Below are 17,818 nucleotides of genomic sequence, written 5' to 3'. Positions count from 1 at the left end.
TCTTACATGGAGGAGAAGTCGTGGTATGTAAAAACCTTTAGTTTTGTTATTTACTGTTTAATGCATTGACTTGAACGATAAGAAGAATACTGGTATAATCACTCCTCATGTTCAGTCCGCTAGACAAGAAGAATTGCACATTTTTTCATAATTCTTTCTGATATTGATTATCAGGACCGAACCCAACGTCAATCGTTAATTGTGGATACTAAGCAAAATTATGTGGTGGTTCGGCTATTGACTATTGATACAATTATTAAATAAATTCCGTGTTTCTGTAAAAGTTAATGGACACAATATTCAATAAAATGGTAATTTGAACTTTCGAATGTCCTAGAAGAATGTCTCATTTAATTGCTAAATTGTTAATTGATCCTGTGTTTGTCATTCTACGAACATTCTTCCAACATGACTAAGTAATTTCACCAGACTAGCGGTGATCCAGTTTATGGAAAACCGCTCAAAACAATTTTATTCCTTCCGATAATCCCAACGATGTGCCATTAAATTTTCAAACGTCTTCAGTGTACAATTAAGCCTCAACATGCAATGACAAACAAGTCGCGAGGGCAGCTTTTGTAAATTTGTGGAATCAATTTTGTCAAAACCATTAGTTTGAGAGATCTCTGTTCAATGCATTGACTCAAAGGATGAAATGGCAATCGGTGCATTTACTCAATTTTCCCGTAACAAAAGCTTCTAACATGTTCACAATAATTTTTGAAGATTTCTACGGGCCGAGTTTAATGTGCTGATTATAAATTTGTCGTAATTCGTTTATTGCAGACCAAGTAATTGATAATATAATAGAATAAAACATTAACGTTTGACAATTCTGCTGCCTGAAAACAAAAATTAAAAAATAAATAAATTCAGACAAGACGAAGTTCGACGGGTCAGCTAGTTACTTAAAATATTAAGGGATAAGGACTGGTGAAACGGTAAGACCAACTAAACCGCTTAATTATTATGAGAGAGATTATGCGAAAGAAAAGTGAATCAGTCTGAGAGGTCAGACTCCGAATAAACAGCTGGCTGTGTCAGTTCTTACTATACGGTTAACGAGTGTACTTGTGATTTCTGATCCGAATCCTAGTTCAAACATTAAACTTTTTAAATATAAAAAAAAGTGACGCAAATGCCATCCCGTGGTTATTACCAGTATGAACTGGAAATTAAGTAAAATGAACGTATCCCAGTAGGGTTTTACACGATGGCAACTAAAGAACGGTAAATCAAGCTCATCTTTGACGTTTATTGGTGGTTTATGTACAATAGAATACTGTGGAATGAGATGGAATACCACTGATAGCTGCCAAACGATGTTCATCTAGTCTGTTTTGTGAGGTTGTGTCGTTTTCGTGTGAAACGACACAACCTCACAAAACCTGTGTGTGAGATGATCTATGAGTAAAATGTAAGGTAATAAAGACCACCGTTTCAACTCAGGACTAACGATTGACCAAAAATAGAGATAAAAGTAGGGTAACGGTACCCTCTTTATCACACCTATATTAGTCATCTCATATACGAAAACCATTAGTTAGAGTGAGATGTGTTGTCTGTGTTCGATAGATTGGCTTTAAGAGTAAGATGGAATTAGGAGCATTTGCTTCTAATTTTCGTGTCGCTATAATAGCTGTATTGAGCAGTTTTCGAACTAATTTTTCTGCAGTATTGCTTCACAGAATCGAAGCAAGGTATTCGATTTTATCTCAATTTATTGATTGAAAGTCAAGTAATCGGCAGAATAACAAGATGACTATTGGTACATTGACACTAGTTAGAATCTATTAGAATAGAAATAGTAACTCAATATTACGATGTTTGCATGTGGAATACATGTGTGTATATGTATGCATGTGTGTATGGATGTGTAGATGTATATGTAGCATCATCGCTGCAACAAATCAACGTGACATCCGTGCAACATTCGCACTGTTCATCGCAGCGCATCTCATACGACATCACCTATGCCTACCCGAACAGGATTCAAAGGGCAATTGTTCCGTATTTGCCCCGTCCTTTTTTACGTGATATTCAAATTGAATTTATTGTACATTAAGCTATTGACAAAACTTTTATTGTTATGAAATCATATATAAGTCAAATTGACGCACAGAATAAATCAGTATTACTTTGAAATCGAACACGCTATTTACGTTCAACCCAACGAGAAAGCCCATAATTGGTGACCCCGACGTGATGTCAACAGAAGTCAAGCATGGATCTGGAACCAGTTCTTCGGAGGGATTGGAATCGGGCAACATCGAGATTATCAACAGCCCACGTTTGAGCCCACCGAGTATGACAGCATCGAACATCGAATCATATTTCCTGTCACTGGAGTTCTGGTTTGCTGCTTCTGGGATCGGACATCAGCACGACACAAAACGATACAACATCGTCATGGCTCAGGTGCCCCCGAATAAACTGAGCGAGTTACGAACAATAATCGAAGCGACACCGGCCAACGACAGGTACGCGTACATCAAAAGCAAGCTGATCGATCACTTCACCGATAGTCAGCAGAGACGTCTCCAGCGCGTACTATCCGACATGCCGCTTGGTGATATGAAACCCAGTCAATTATTCAACGACATGCTTCGAGTGGCTGGGAATTCTCTGTGTGAACCAGTGCTTTTGGATTTATGGGCATCAAGACTTCCAACACACGCGCAAGCAGCAGTGATCGCTTCTAAAGGAGATGCAGCGGAGAAAACTGCCATCGCCGATGCGATCGTGGATTCATTGGGTCTTTGCAGTATCACCGCCGACACAGCAGCAATCGGTGCATGTTCGAAAAAATCAACAACGGTATCTACAGGCCCACTCGGCTCGGAGACTTTTTGTACGATGAAAAGCTTGCAAAAAGAAATTTCGCAGCTATCAAAAAAGTTTGATCAGATACTCTCTTCGCGAAAAAACTCGAGAAGTCGATCAAGATCCCGCAGACGAGACACATCGAGCTATCATGCCAGCAAATCATCGAGCGAAATATGCTGGTATCATCGCACATTCGGAAGGGAAGCAAGGCCATGTCGAAAACCATGCTGTTTCGGACAAACGTCTAATAGTCAGCAATGACGCCAGCAGACTGAAGCTGTATCGTAGCTAAACGAAATATCCGATACAGCACCAACCTTTCGTCTCAAAATTTCGGACACAACCACTAACATGAGATTTCTAATCGACATCGGTGCAGACGTATCTGTGATTCCGAAAGGATCCGATTTGGGCCGATCGAAACCAACCGATATCAAATTATTCGCCGCAAATGGAACACCGATTAAAGTGTATGGAGAAGCACTACTGAAGGTAAACCTCGGTCTTCGACGCGAGTTCCTATGGAACTTTCTCATCGCAGATGTTACATCAGAAATTATAGGTGCAGATTTCATCTGCCACTACAACTTGCTTATCGACTTGAAGCATCGCCGCCTGATCGACAATACAACGAAGCTGGAAGCAATGGGAGTTCTGGCACGAAGCAGTGAGCACTCTATAAAGACGTTCACCACTACAACACCATACGCAGAATTGCTAACCGAGTTCCCATCCATAACACGATTGGCACCACCCGGCACGATCACCAAATCAGCTGTTGTTCACCGCATCGAAACGACTGGTCAACCAACATTCGCGCGACCGAGACGGCTCGCACCAGAGAAACTCACAGCAGCACGCAATTAATTCGAATATCTGATAAAACTGGGAATTTGTCGTCCCTCATCCAGCAGTTGGGCTAGTCCTCTTCATATGGTGAAGAAAGCGGACGGCTCATGGCGCCCTTGTGGTGATTACCGCGCCTTGAACGCTCAAACGATTCCCGATAGATACCCGCTGCCATATCTACAAGACTTCACGACCATTCTGCAAGGTAAAACAATTTTCTCTAAAGTTGACTTGCAGAAGGCCTTCCATCAAGTACCCATTCATCCAGAAGACATCCCGAAAACTGCAATAACCACTCCATTTGGATTATTCGAGTTTGTTTACATGACATTCGGTTTGCGCAACGCTGCTCAAACCTTCCAACGACTGATACACGAGGTGTTGAGAGGATTTGATTTCGTATTCCCATACATCGATGATATCTTCATTGCTTCGGCATCTCCAGAAGAACACCGTGACCATCTGCGACAGCTGTTCACCCGACTACAAGAATACAAATTAGCAATTAACATAGCCAAATGTGAATTCGGCCGTACCGAAATTTCTTTCGTCGGTCACTCAGTGTCAACCGAAGGAATACGACCATTACCCGATCGTGTAGAAGCCATTCGGAATTACCATCGTCCATCTACTGTGAAGGAACTCAAAAGCTTCCTCGCCATGATTAATTTCTACCGGAGGTTCATCCCGAACGCAATAGAGCCACAAATACCACTACTTCAGATGACCCCCGGTAACAAGCGCAACGATCGCAGCCAGCTGATTTGGACAGCCGAATCCGTAGCAGCATTCGAGCAGTGTAAGCAGCAACTCGCACAATCTGCACTACTCGCGCACCCAGCAAAGGATGCCGAACTATCTTTATGGGTGGATGCATCGAATATAGCAGCAGGTGCAGTTCTGCACCAAATCGTCAACGGTAATGTTCAGCCATTGGGATTTTTTTCCAAGAAGTTCGACAAGGCACAGTTAAAGTACAGCACCTATGATCGTGAATTGACGGCAATCTATTTGGCAGCACGGCATTTCAAATACATGCTTGAAGGACGCAATTGCCATATTTACACCGATCACAAGCCGCTCGTGTTCGCATTTCGGCAAAATCCCGATAAAGCCAGCAATCGTCAGGTACGACAGTTGGACTATATTGGACAACTCACCACCGATATACGCCACATATCAGGTAAAGAGAACATCGCTGCCGACTTACTCTCTCGCATAGAAGCAGTTCGGGCAGTACCATCAATTGATTTCGACGCTCTCGCTGCCGAGCAAGATACCGATGAGGAACTGCTTGCTAATCTGAAAGGTAAATCATCGTTAAAGCTACAGAAGTTTATCATTCCAGGCAGCACTCGTCAGTTATATTGCGACTGTGCACAAGGTCGCATCAGACCTTTCATCACAAAACGATTTCGTGAACAATGTTTGGAAGCAACACACAACCTGTCTCACCTAGGAACTCGAGCGACGGCCAAACTTATGACGCAACGGTTCGTTTGGCCGAGCATTCGAAAGGACAGCATTGCCTTTGCGAGGAGGTGCATCCAGTGCCAGCGTTCAAAGGTGAATCGTCACACGCAATCACCACTTAGCCGGTACTCTGCACCTGATAGCAGATTTTCCCACATAAACATCGACATTGTTGGACCATTTCCGTTGAGTAACGGTAACCGCTACTGTCTCACCATCATCGATCGTTTTTCACGATGGCCAGAGGCGATACCAGTTCCAGATATGACAGCTTCTACAATCGCCCAAGCGTTAATTTATGGATGGATATCGCGTTTTGGTGTGCCGAATTACATCACATCCGATCAAGGACGCCAATTCCAGTCAACCCTCTTCGCAGAATTGACCCGAACACTTGGTGTTACCCATCTTCGAACAACACCTTATCATCCTCAGGCAAACGGCATCATAGAACGTTGGCATAGAACCTTGAAGTCAGCTGTTCTATGTCAACAACCCGAACGCTGGACCGAACATCTTCCGATGATACTTCTTGGATTACGCACCATTCATAAAGAAGACATCAGAGCATCACCAGCAGAAATGGTATATGGAACTACTCTCCGAATACCATCAGAGTTCTTCGCTGAAAACCCACACAACAGCACCGAATCGGAATTTGCGAACAACCTTCGTGAAGCCATGCGTGAAATGCGACCCTCGGATACGGCTTGGCACAACAAACAAAATGTTTTCGTACATCCCGATCTCGGAACGAGCAAGCACGTTTTTATCCGCAACGATTCGATACGACCATCTCTTTCGTCGCCGTACGATGGTCCATATGCAGTGCTGGAACGAACCAACAAACACTACAAAATCGACATCAACGGACGGACAGCGAACATCTCGATCGATCGGTTGAAGCCTGCATACACAGTTGAGAATGATCAACCACAACAACCTTCCATCGATCGTTCGGCTACAACTACACAGACCGATAGGCCGAGGGTAGTCACTCGCTCTGGACGACGAGTTAAGATTCCTCTTCGCTATCACTGATCGTCGCCCAGTCTAGGAAGGGAATAATGTAGCATCATCGCTGCAACAAATCAACGTGACATCCGTGCAACATTCGCACTGTTCATCGCAGCGCATCTCATACGACATCACCTATGTCTACCCGAACAGAATTCAAAGGGCAATTGTTCCGTATTTGCCCCATCATTTTTTATGTGATATTCAAATTGAATTTATTGTACATTAAGCTATTGACAAAACTTTTATTGTTATGAAATCATATATAAGTCAAATTGACGCACAGAATAAATCAGTATTACTTTGAAATCGAACACGCTATTTACGTTCAACCCAACAAGAAAGCCCATATATACATGCATGCGTTTAAAATATACATAACATAAAAAACTACAACTTAATCTATAAGACACTAACGTGAACACACATTATAGCACTTTTATAAAATCTTTTTGAATCAACACAAAAAAGTGACCATGTGGGCACCAGAGCCTAGGGCCGTGTTGATTTTAAGGTAGCGCTTCGCCGTGGTCACGGGAGTTCGCTGCCTATCCCGGGGTTTCACACACTTTACCCAAAATTGTGAGAAAACGGTAAAGAAAACCGAAATTCCAAGAACATACGATTCTAGATAATTAATTTTTCTATCGATTCGTATATAAACTGTGCCTGATAAACGTTTTTATCGAAAGATTTCGTGCGAGTTTTGAAAATAAATGAGTTTTTCCTTATTCTTTCGCACGCACACAATGTCAACGCATGCATTGGGGTGTGCAAAATGCCACATGCGGTAGACGCTAACATCATTTCTTTTGTTTTCGTTGTCCGTTCTCTCTGTGTAAACGTTGAATAAAGATGAGTAGAAAATGTAAGTAAGTGTTACTACTTTGTAAAATAATTTCTATTCATGTTTCAGTAGAACCAGAAATCAATAATGATTTTCATCGCTACTAGCTTTGAAGCTTTGTTGAAAACGTAGCACATCCCTACATATGCGAGTTGTTTATAGCGAGAAATGGAAAAAAGAAAACAAAAGGTTTAACAAAACTCGCACGAAATCTCGAGAAAGAAAAGCTTTCTAATATTTTTCGCCAAATGCATAGTAAAATCATTTGCCTACAATTGTATGTTTTTGATTTTTCGTGAATCGGGTTAGTATTGGAGAAATTTGCAATTTAGAGTGAAATTTCGGCGACAAAGCAAGAGGAAGCAGTGAGTTGTCTCGCTTCGACTTGACCACGGCGAAGCGCTACCTTAAATAGAAGTTCATAGAAGCAAATCTCATCACGCGTCCAGTGCAGAAGTGAAGTAAGGAATTGTTGCCACTGTATCCAAATAGTGATACAAATAGGATACTGTATACTAATAATAATGGTTATTTATAGTTGTACGATAAGTAATAATTAAAAGATTTAATTAAAGTAATTTCCCCTCGACGAAAAACTATAATAAATTAATAAAAATAACCGAAATGCAAAAAATGAAGCTATCAAAAAAACTTGCAAATAACTCCAATTACTATCAATTTAAATATGCACCGAAACCAATGAATTGTTTATAACTGATCGAATTTATTCCCAGAGTGGGAAGTGAATTGCCGATTTCAATTCCCCGGTTTTAAAAATAGCTTCAAATCGCCTTTTTGTTTTTTTTCAAAAATATCGATCTTTTTTTCCTAATAGGATTCTAAATGTTAGACATCTCTCGTGGAGTAATCAGAAACATACTCAGAAACTACGAGTTTTAGTCAGTTTTATTCCCAATATCCCAACTAATCTATCTTGTATGAGAAATCCTTCTACAATTGACCTGATTCTTGCAGATCAATGTAATATTTGTAGTGAACTGATTTTGATTCAGATCATCTACCAATAACATTCAGGGTTTCAAATTAAGCAATGATTATTCAAATTAGTTTTATATACTACTACCTTAGAGTAAATCGGCTAAGATATAGATCTCATATCGGGAGTAACATGCGATTAGGGCTTATCGCACGTAGGCCCTTGCGAATGTTACAAAATATAATGCTCTACAACTTTCATTTACATCACATCCGATCAAGGACGCCAGTTCCAGTCAACCCTCTTCGCAGAATTGACCCGAACACTTGGTGTTACCCATCTTCGAACAACACCTTATCATCCTCAGGCAAACGGCATCATAGAACGTTGGCATAGAACCTTGAAGTCAGCTGTTCTATGTCAACAACCCGAACGCTGGACCGAACATCTTCCGATGATACTTCTTGGATTAAGCACCATTCATAAAGAAGACATCAGAGCATCACCAGCAGAAATGGTATATGGAACTACTCTCCGAATACCATCAGAGTTCTTCGCTGAAAACCCACACAACAGCACCGAATCGGAATTTGCGAACAACCTTCGTGAAGCCATGCGTGAAATGCGACCCTCGGATACGGCTTGGCACAACAAACAAAATATTTTCGTACATCCCGATCTCGGAACGAGCAAGCATGTGTTTATCCGCATCGATTCGATACGACCATCTCTTTCGTCGCCGTACGATGGTCCATATGCAGTGCTGGAACGAACCAACAAACACTACAAAATCGACATCAACGGACGGACAGCGAACATCTCGATCGATCGGTTGAAGCCTGCATACACAGTTGAGAATGATCAACCACAACAACCTTCCATCGATCGTTCGGCTACAACTACACAGACCGATAGGCCGACGGTAGTCACTCGCTCTGGACGACGAGTTAAGATTCCGTTTCGCTATCACTGATCGTCGCCCAGTCTAGGAAGGGGGTAATGTAGCATCATCGCTGCAACAAATCAACGTGACATCCGTGCAACATTCGCACTGTTCATCGCAGCGCATCTCATACGACATCACCTATGCCTACCCGAACAAAATTCAAAGGGCAATTGTTCCGTATTTGCCCCATCCTTTTTTACGTGATATTCAAATTGAATTTATTGTACATTAAGCTATTGACAAAACTTTTATTGTTATGAAATCATATATAAGTCAAATTGACGCACAGAATAAATCAGTATTACTTTGAAATCGAACACGCTATTTACGTTCAACCCAACAAGAAAGCCCATATATACATGCATGTGTTTAAAATATACATAACATAAAAAACTACAACTTAATCTATAAGACACTAACGTGAACACACATTATAGCACTTTTATAAAATCTTTTTGAGTCAACACAAAAAAGTGACCATGTGGGCACCAGAGCCTAGTACCGTGTTGATTTTAAATAGAAGTTCATAGAAGCAAATCTCATCACGCGTCCAGTGCAGAAGTGAAGTAAGGAATTGCTGCCACTGTATCCAAATAGTGATACAAATAGGATACTGTATACTAATAATAATGGTTATTTATAGTTGTACGATAAGTAATAATTAAAAGATTTAATTAAAGTAATTTCCCCTCGACGAAAAACTATAAATTAATAAAAATAACCGAAATGCAAAAAATGAAGCTATCAAAAAAATTTGCAAATAACTCCAATTACTATCAATTTAAATATGCACCGAAACCAATGAATTGTTTATAACGAATCGAATTTATTCCCAGAGTGGGAAGTGAATTGCCGATTTCAATTCCCCGGTTTTAAAAATAGCCTCAAATCGCCTTTTTTAGTTTTTTCAAAAATATCGATCTTTTTTCCTAATAGGATTCTAAATGTTAGACATCTCTCGTGGAGTAATCAGAAACATACTCAGAAACTACGAGTTTTAGTCAGTTTTATTCCCAATAGCCCAACTAATCTATCTTCTATGAGAAATCTTTCTACAATTGACCTGATTCTTGCAGATCAATGTAATATTTGTAGTGAACTGATTTTGATTCAGATCATCTACCAATAACATTCAGGGTTTCAAATTAAGCAATGATTATTCAAATTAGTTTTATATACTACTACCTTAGAGTCAATCGGCTAAGATATAGATCTCATATCGGGAGTAACATGCGATTAGGGCTTATCGCACGGTAGGCCCTTGCGAATGTTACAAAATATAATGCTCTACAACTTTCATTTACAGAATAATCGACATAATCTCGTAGATAGAAGCCCAATCTACGAAATTGTGCGCAATATGCTTGAATTTCATGTTTAAAACTTGAGTAATAAGCATTATTTTTCGTAACTTTCAAAAGGGCATATCGCACGATATGGCCTAATCGCATGTTAGTACCGAATTATCGAAAGCAATGTAAATCTTGAAATTTTTTTTTAAATTTCCCGACGTTATCTTGAGACTGCCATAAATGTTGAATAATTATTCTAAAACCTAATAAAAATCTTACATAAGCATCCAAGTTATCTAATTTTTCAAAATGTTCATTGTTCTGTTATGGTAACTAAGAGTTCTGATGATCCCTGATTAATTTAAAACTGCTATCAAACCCTTAAAAATCGTTGGACAAGATATGGGACGTTAGTTCCATTTCAAACGGAATGTTAAACATATAACTTGTATAGGATAGTAAGTAGTTTCAACGCTTTACTGAACATCTCGCTCAAACTCAATATTGGGTATTGTCTCCTACTTTTCAATTGTTGAAAAAGAATCATGATACTTACAATTGTTAGTCATATTTGAGCTAGTAATATTTTTCCGGATTTATGCTAAAATTCCCGACTTTTTCCCGGTGAAACCTAATTCCCGACTTTTTTCCGGTCACTTCCCACCCTGCACGCCTGACGCGTATGAGCTACCCAAGTAGCACACGTTGTTACACTTCAATGACAGTAACTTATATGACACAAATTCATGGAACAAGTTGAAGACTTTGCAACGTGCATTATAACTGCTGCGTAACCTGAAAAGCGTAAGAGGCGGAGCTTGTGCAACTTACCAAGGGTTGCCAAACAACTTCTTAGTAACGAATATTTGATTGGATTCAGCGCGCACATCAGTCACAATGAAACAGAAAATATAAACTCATGTTAAGATAAAATTTGTTGACGTTTTCCCCATTCAACATTTACGACCAAACATTGGTATCCGATAATCAGAGTTAAAATATAGAATTCAATCTTTTCAATCTTCTTTAAACTCACTATATCTATTCAAAATCTAAGTGCTATTCGATATTTATGGTGAAGTTGATCATTGTACTTATTGAAAACGTGCGCGCCTTCGATATTTTTGGTTTCAGAACATTCAGGCACACAAAATATCATTTATATTTTTATTCCCGTCATATGAAATTTACAATTAAAAAGTCGAAATGTGTTCAGTTTGAACTTTTTTGTGAATAATATTAGTTTTTCATATACCAAAGTTAAAACAGTTGACCAATCGCAATAATTAAAAATTGCACTTTTTTAAATTTAATTAATATTTCATTCCCTGCTCATAATGGTAGCCATTGGCGTAAATTTTTCCATGCATACACTGCCGTGACAAAGTGTAGAAATATTCTCTCTGGTAGTGCGAATGTACTTCGAAAAACGAAACAAGTTTGCTTCGCACATGTACTGGCAAAAAATCTGCGTATAAGCGCCGATTTAACTATAGCCAATTTTTTTTAACTAAAGGAGTTTTCTACTTATTGATTTAATATTATTGTTTGGGATAATGTACGGAAGCTTTCAACCGACACTGTAATTGTATTTCTTTGTTGCATCACAACGAATACGGTAACCGATATGAAATCATTACTTAACTTTGTCTTATAGTGTGTCACTTTTTCATTGTCGCATTTTGTTACGGTGACCAGTTGGCGACTAAAAACAGTCAATGCGAGCACGTCGTAAAAGTTAGATTACCGAAAAGTTACGTTGGAACTTATTGTTACTTAGTATGATGAGATGTCAATTCGTAACATTATTTTTGACTCCATTGTCACCATCATAATACGACTTGTTTCGTCGTGTTTGCCATGCGACCATTATGCAGCATCTGTTTTGTTTTTATTTTTTATGAACAAGTTACATGTGCTACTTGGGATAGGATCCTAGCCGCAGAACAAAAAGGAGTTAAAAATGAGCCATTTGAAAATACTTACAAAATCAGCAACATCCATTATGTTGTCTTCTGCAATGTTGGTGCAGTCGACGCCAAAACGCAGATACTCCTTCTTCTTTTTAGGAATATTTTTGCCCCGTAACATTTGCTTTCTAGACACACCTTTAGTATCTTTACTACAAGGCTTGGTTTTAATAGACTGAGCCGATTTCTCCTGCAAAATGAAACAATGTTCATTACCTCGTGCGATCAACGAAAACATCCCCAGAATGTGTTCATTTGAAAACGATAGGGATAAATAACTCTCATAACAAAGAAATTATTCACAAAATTTAATTAAGTTGTAAAATGTATCGAGAAATAACTCACTAACCATGCTGTTGCACCGAATGTTAACAGAAAAAGAAATCAGAAAATTCTGTTGGCAGCAGTGCTTGTGAAGGCACGTCCAATGCACGACGTAAAATACACTGGTGGCGTGATAAGACAGTTTTGGTTGTGTTGGTAATTTTCTCACGAAATTAATTATGGCGCGCTGGGATTCAAGCATGTAAACATAAACAAACGACCTTTTCAGATCGGGATTTCACTTCTAAGTTACTCCAGTTGTCGCGCAGCCTGGCGAATCCTTGGCACTAATTGAAAATCTGGACATTTTTTCTTCAAGGGTTTGCAAGGTAACGTCGAAATATAGAAAATTGTACACACATCCGATTCTGTTCATTTCGTTGGAGGAAGGATTTGGCGGATCGCACTGTGGTATCTATTACAGTTATTATGAATAATGGAGTGATTGTGCTGTGGGTGGCATTTCAAATGCAGGTGATGAAAACGATTGAAACATCCCGGAACAAAACACCGCATTTCACTGCCAATATTTTCGCAAACAGAACCAACTCTAAATATTTTCATAAAAACAACTCCCGAAACGTCATTTGTTTATGTTTTTTCTTCTTCACGTCTCTCTGTTATTCCAAAATAAAATGACAACCGCACTAACACATAGAAAAAAGTGATCACCAGGTATTTTACATCGTGCGTCCAATGCAGAGATGCCATATATTTTCATAGGAAATCTGTATTACTCTCTACACGCAGAGAAATAGAACACATTAGATTCTGATATACTAATACCATGTTCACATTAGCGCTTATATCACTTGATATACCGAGATGATATGCATATCACGTGGGAGTGTTCGCATATGATCGAAATAATATCGTTTGACAATCAAATTGTCATATTGAATGTTCCCATTAGGAGTAAAATCATTAATATTGCTTTTCTCTCCTACAATTCAATCAATAATTGAAATCTTGCAATAAATGGTCTCCGAACGCCATATTCGTTGAAAAATTTGAAATTATAATGATTGTTTATTGTCACTCTCAAAGTGACGTTCATAAATGAGTGCGTTCAATGCCATTATCCGTGTTGCTAGTTGCGATTTTTTACAACTCGACATGATATCGTACATGATATCCCGGATATCATGCCAAAATGGTGATACGCGTTGACATCAAATTGTATGGGATATCAAGTGATATCGCACATGATATCATCGGATATCAAGTATATCCGTATATCACTTGATATCAGCGCTAATGTGAACATACTATAAGGGCATATTCAGGAGTGTTCTAGTTCTAGATGCATAAAATATGTCAGTTTTAAAATTTAAGTCTAGAAATTATAACAAAATAAACTGGCAGCCACAGCAGCGTTTTATCTGTGTTTCAAATATAGAAAAAATAGAACGGCAATGTATACCAGTTTTAAATTTGACAGTAGAACTGGTCGAATAAATAAAACTAAAACGGATTGCTGGGGATACGTTTGTTTCAGTTTCATTTACATTATAGACCACCCATATGAATCTTGCAGCTGCTGAATTTGCTCTAAGTCTTTAAATCAACTTCAAAAATTTGTTTAAATCAAACAAAACTATTTTTGAATTGAAATTTGAATCTAATAAAACTTTCTTTGAATAAAATTTTGTGTTGCAATGCATATTAGATTTGAATATATTAGGGTATGGATTCAAAGTTTGAAAATTTTATTGACTCGAATAAAAAATTTATTTGATTAAAATGCTTGTTACAGTACATTAAATATATTTGGATCAAATATGGGGTAGTACAGATTCAAATTAAAAATTTTGTTCAAACAAATATTCTCGTCATTCAGATACATAATACGATATATTTGAATTAATTTAGAGAATTAATTATTTGGGCTTTTGAATTCAACTGAAACAAATATACTGAGTCTTAGATTCAAATTCATGGATATGGAGTAAAATTTTTCGTTCTTGAATCAAATGACAGAGAATATTGATTTTCAAATATTACCATTAAATCAAATATTGACACTAGTTGATTATGATATATTCTACACTAATGTTGCTAAGATTTAATTTTGCGTGTACCGGCCATTTTGCCACATCATTCAGACGGAAAAAATGGACACATTAGAGGAAGTGATAAGTTTCGGATCAGTCAACGATTTTGAACTATCTGTTCTTTTAAAATCCTTCGGATTGTGTGATACCATATTGAATACTTTTATAGGTAAGGTATATTATGATTTATGTATTTACAGGGAACTTATATTTGTATTAATTGCAGAGAACGGTTTCACAATAGAGTTATTGAAAATTATTGAACGGAAGGAAGTCGAGGAGTTAATACCGCAACCGTATTTAGCTGAACGTACAAAATGCATTCATGGTATAAACAATTGGAGAAAAACCTTAGTAAGCAAACCAAAGTTCAAACAAATCAATTTTACTAAATTTCATTTCATCGAGATTCTAAACAATACAGTAGAGTTACTAATAATAAAACTAATTTGTGTAAATCCTTAGCAATTAAAGCTGGATTCAAATTTGCCTTTGATGTGTTAAATAATAATTTTTTCGAACCAACATTAGATTTGGAGGAATCTATAATAACAGCGAGTCCACTGCATGAAGATTACAAAGAACTGTTGAGATATTCTTAAGAAAATGTAAATTTATTGAAATAATAAATAAAAATTTTATTCAAAGTGTTTTATTATTTATATCAAGTACATATTTTTTATTGATTTCAGACATTTGTTTTAAATAACAATTTAATGAATTTAAAAATATATATCATTGAATCTACACACAATCACACGAAAGCAAAATTGTAGAAACAAAACTTATTTGTTTTGAATCAAATAACAATTTTTTTTGATTCCAAGTGAAATGAAATTAGATCCAAATTAAAATATATATATTTGAATTCGAAGCAAAATATATTTGAAATAAATGTTCACTTTATTTATTTCTTTGCGTGTAGAAACAAAAATTATTTGTTTTGAAGTGAATATCAAGTGTATTTGAATCAAATATAAATGAAAATAGGCGCTGATTCAAATAAAAATTTCTTTGAATTCAAAGCGCAATATGTTTGAATTAAAAATTAATTTTTCTGCGTGTATTAGAGTGACTATAATCAGAGTGGCGACAGCTGTTCCTTTGGAATGACAGCTCCCAGTTCCAAACGAGCAAACGACCTGTCAATTCAATGTAAAGCTAATGGAATGTTTTGAATTGTTGCCAAAATTACGGATGAGATGGCGTCACTCTGGTTATAGGCACTCTACTCTCTATAAAAAAATCTGTATTTATCTGCACTAATAAAATAAATTTCAACAATAAAATGATGTTAAAAGATGTTATTCCAGCACATTATGGCTAGTTCAATTAGACCAAGACTTTGCATCTCGTCACTGCAATCAAATACTAATAGATTGCTCATAAGAAAAAGTTTTTATTTTACCTCTTGAGAAATTCGTATTAAATTTAGAAAATCTGTATCAAATCTGCATTCTGTATGCGTATGTAAAAATCTGTATAAATGGTATCTCTGGTTCAATGTTAGGGCATATTCAGTTAGGTTTTGCACGATGACGACACAAATGAACTGCCGATGAATCAAGTCAATCTTTGACAGTTGCCGTGTACTTGTTTTGTTTTGCGACTGCAAGTTAAAAATTGAAAAAATGACGAAAAAGTGCCTGTTAAAAACGTATTCCACAGTGAAAATAACTAAAAAGATTGCCCTGTATGTGTTTCCAGCATCAAGGAGCGATTTATGTATGAATCTGTTGAGTGTGAGGCGACTTGCAATTTTTACATTTGAACGATGAACTTCTGATTAACTTTTAAACTGTTAACAAGTACACGTCGACTGTCAAAAAAAGTTAATTCTGTTCATTTTTGTGAGGTTATGTCATATTCGTGCAAAACCTGGTTAGGTTTTTTACCGTCACTGCTAACCTCAATCGGATGAACACATTTTGACAGTTCAGCAGTACTGTTTGTAAACAGAGATTTTTTTGTTTTAACTGTTGACAAATTGGATGAGAGCATTTACGGTCCATATCGCCTAAATAAAGTATTAAAACATTTGCTCACGATTTGATACGGTTTGTTTTTGAGATTTATTAAATAAAAGTGACTAGTTGCAAAGTGTAAAGATGATTGTTTGAAATGTGTTCTTCGATTTTTGATTAAGCTTGTTTGTAAACAGTACCGCTGAACTGTCAAGGATGAATTTTTGTTCATTCGTGACGTCACGATAAAAAATTCACCCGCTTGTGAGGAATTCTGGCAACCGCCAGAAGGCTGGCTGCATTCCGGCAGCTGTCAAAATTGTCCAGGCGAAATTGCGTCATTATCTCGCCGTACGTGTCTTGTTTATTTCCCTCCTCTTTCTTTTTTTCTTTTTTTTTATTCGACTTCATTTGATGTTCGACAATCCCGCATGTACGTACAAAAAACGAATCTTGAGACGAGGTAAGTGAGATTGAAATATGGGTATGATTGGTAGTGAGAAAGCAATGTTATGTGCAATAACATTTGCCATGATTAGTATATATGAAGGGCAATAACTTATTGCCTTTCATATGTATCTTTTATTGAAAAAATAAAACTAAGACGCTTAAAATGTAGAACCGATTCAAAACGGTTCTGCCAATCTTGTACACGCTCTTTGAACATAACTCATGGTTTGAGTTGCGATTACTCAAATTCATAAACTGGAGCAATATGTCAAAATTTGAGTATGAGTTTGAGTAAAGTAAACTCATTGTCATGAGTTCTTTCGCATTTATTCATACATTAGAGTAAGCATTGAGTTTTTAAACATTTGAGTGAAAAAAATACTTCTTGCAGTTCAGAGCGTTTTCATTCTCGGAATATTTTTATCGACATAAAGAATGCAAGAATACGTCGTTTTCCATTGCCGTTTCTAGATCCGATTTTTCGAAACATGAATCAACGTCAATCATCGTTGTTTTGTGGTTTCAATTATGCTTAGTGAAAAGCCCAACATAAGGATATTAAAATAATTTAATTTTGACTCCAAACCGTTCAAAAGGAAACGGTTTTGAATCACTATTTTGCCCATTCAAAAGAAAGAAGAATAACTTTGTATATGAAAATAACGAAGAAAAGTTTCTTCATTTTGAGAGTAAAGAACTCAAATTTTGAGTTGAACTTACTCAAATTTTGAACAAAATATTTTTTTCTTATATTGAGTAAAAATTACTCAAGTTTTGACAATTTCGTCCCTTAACGCAAAAATGAGTAGATAGGTGGTAACTCAAGTTTAGAGTACGTGCACTTTTTATGAATTTGAGTGATGTGTCAC

The 17,818-nt window shown here is 37.2% G+C and overlaps 1 protein-coding gene across 1 annotated transcript in view; it reads right to left on the bottom strand.

Annotated features, from left to right (window-relative positions):
- Positions 1-12,598, bottom strand: part of LOC131434509 (large ribosomal subunit protein eL22-like) — a 43,979-nt gene extending 31,381 nt beyond the window's left edge. Inside the window, exons 1-2 of the mRNA XM_058601258.1 lie at positions 12,507-12,598; positions 12,174-12,347 (exon numbers count right to left, since the gene is read on the bottom strand). Coding sequence (XP_058457241.1) covers positions 12,174-12,347; positions 12,507-12,509 — 177 coding nt within the window. The 5' untranslated portion in view covers positions 12,510-12,598. The remainder of the gene's footprint in view (positions 1-12,173; positions 12,348-12,506) is intronic.
- Positions 12,599-17,818: the final 5,220 nt, after the last annotated feature.

This window comes from Malaya genurostris, chromosome 3, assembly GCF_030247185.1.
Source record: "Malaya genurostris strain Urasoe2022 chromosome 3, Malgen_1.1, whole genome shotgun sequence".
In the NCBI taxonomy this organism is placed as follows: Eukaryota; Metazoa; Arthropoda; class Insecta; order Diptera; family Culicidae; genus Malaya; species Malaya genurostris.
Note: the sequence above shows the minus strand (reverse complement) of the source record. Positions and strands in the feature narration are given on the sequence as shown.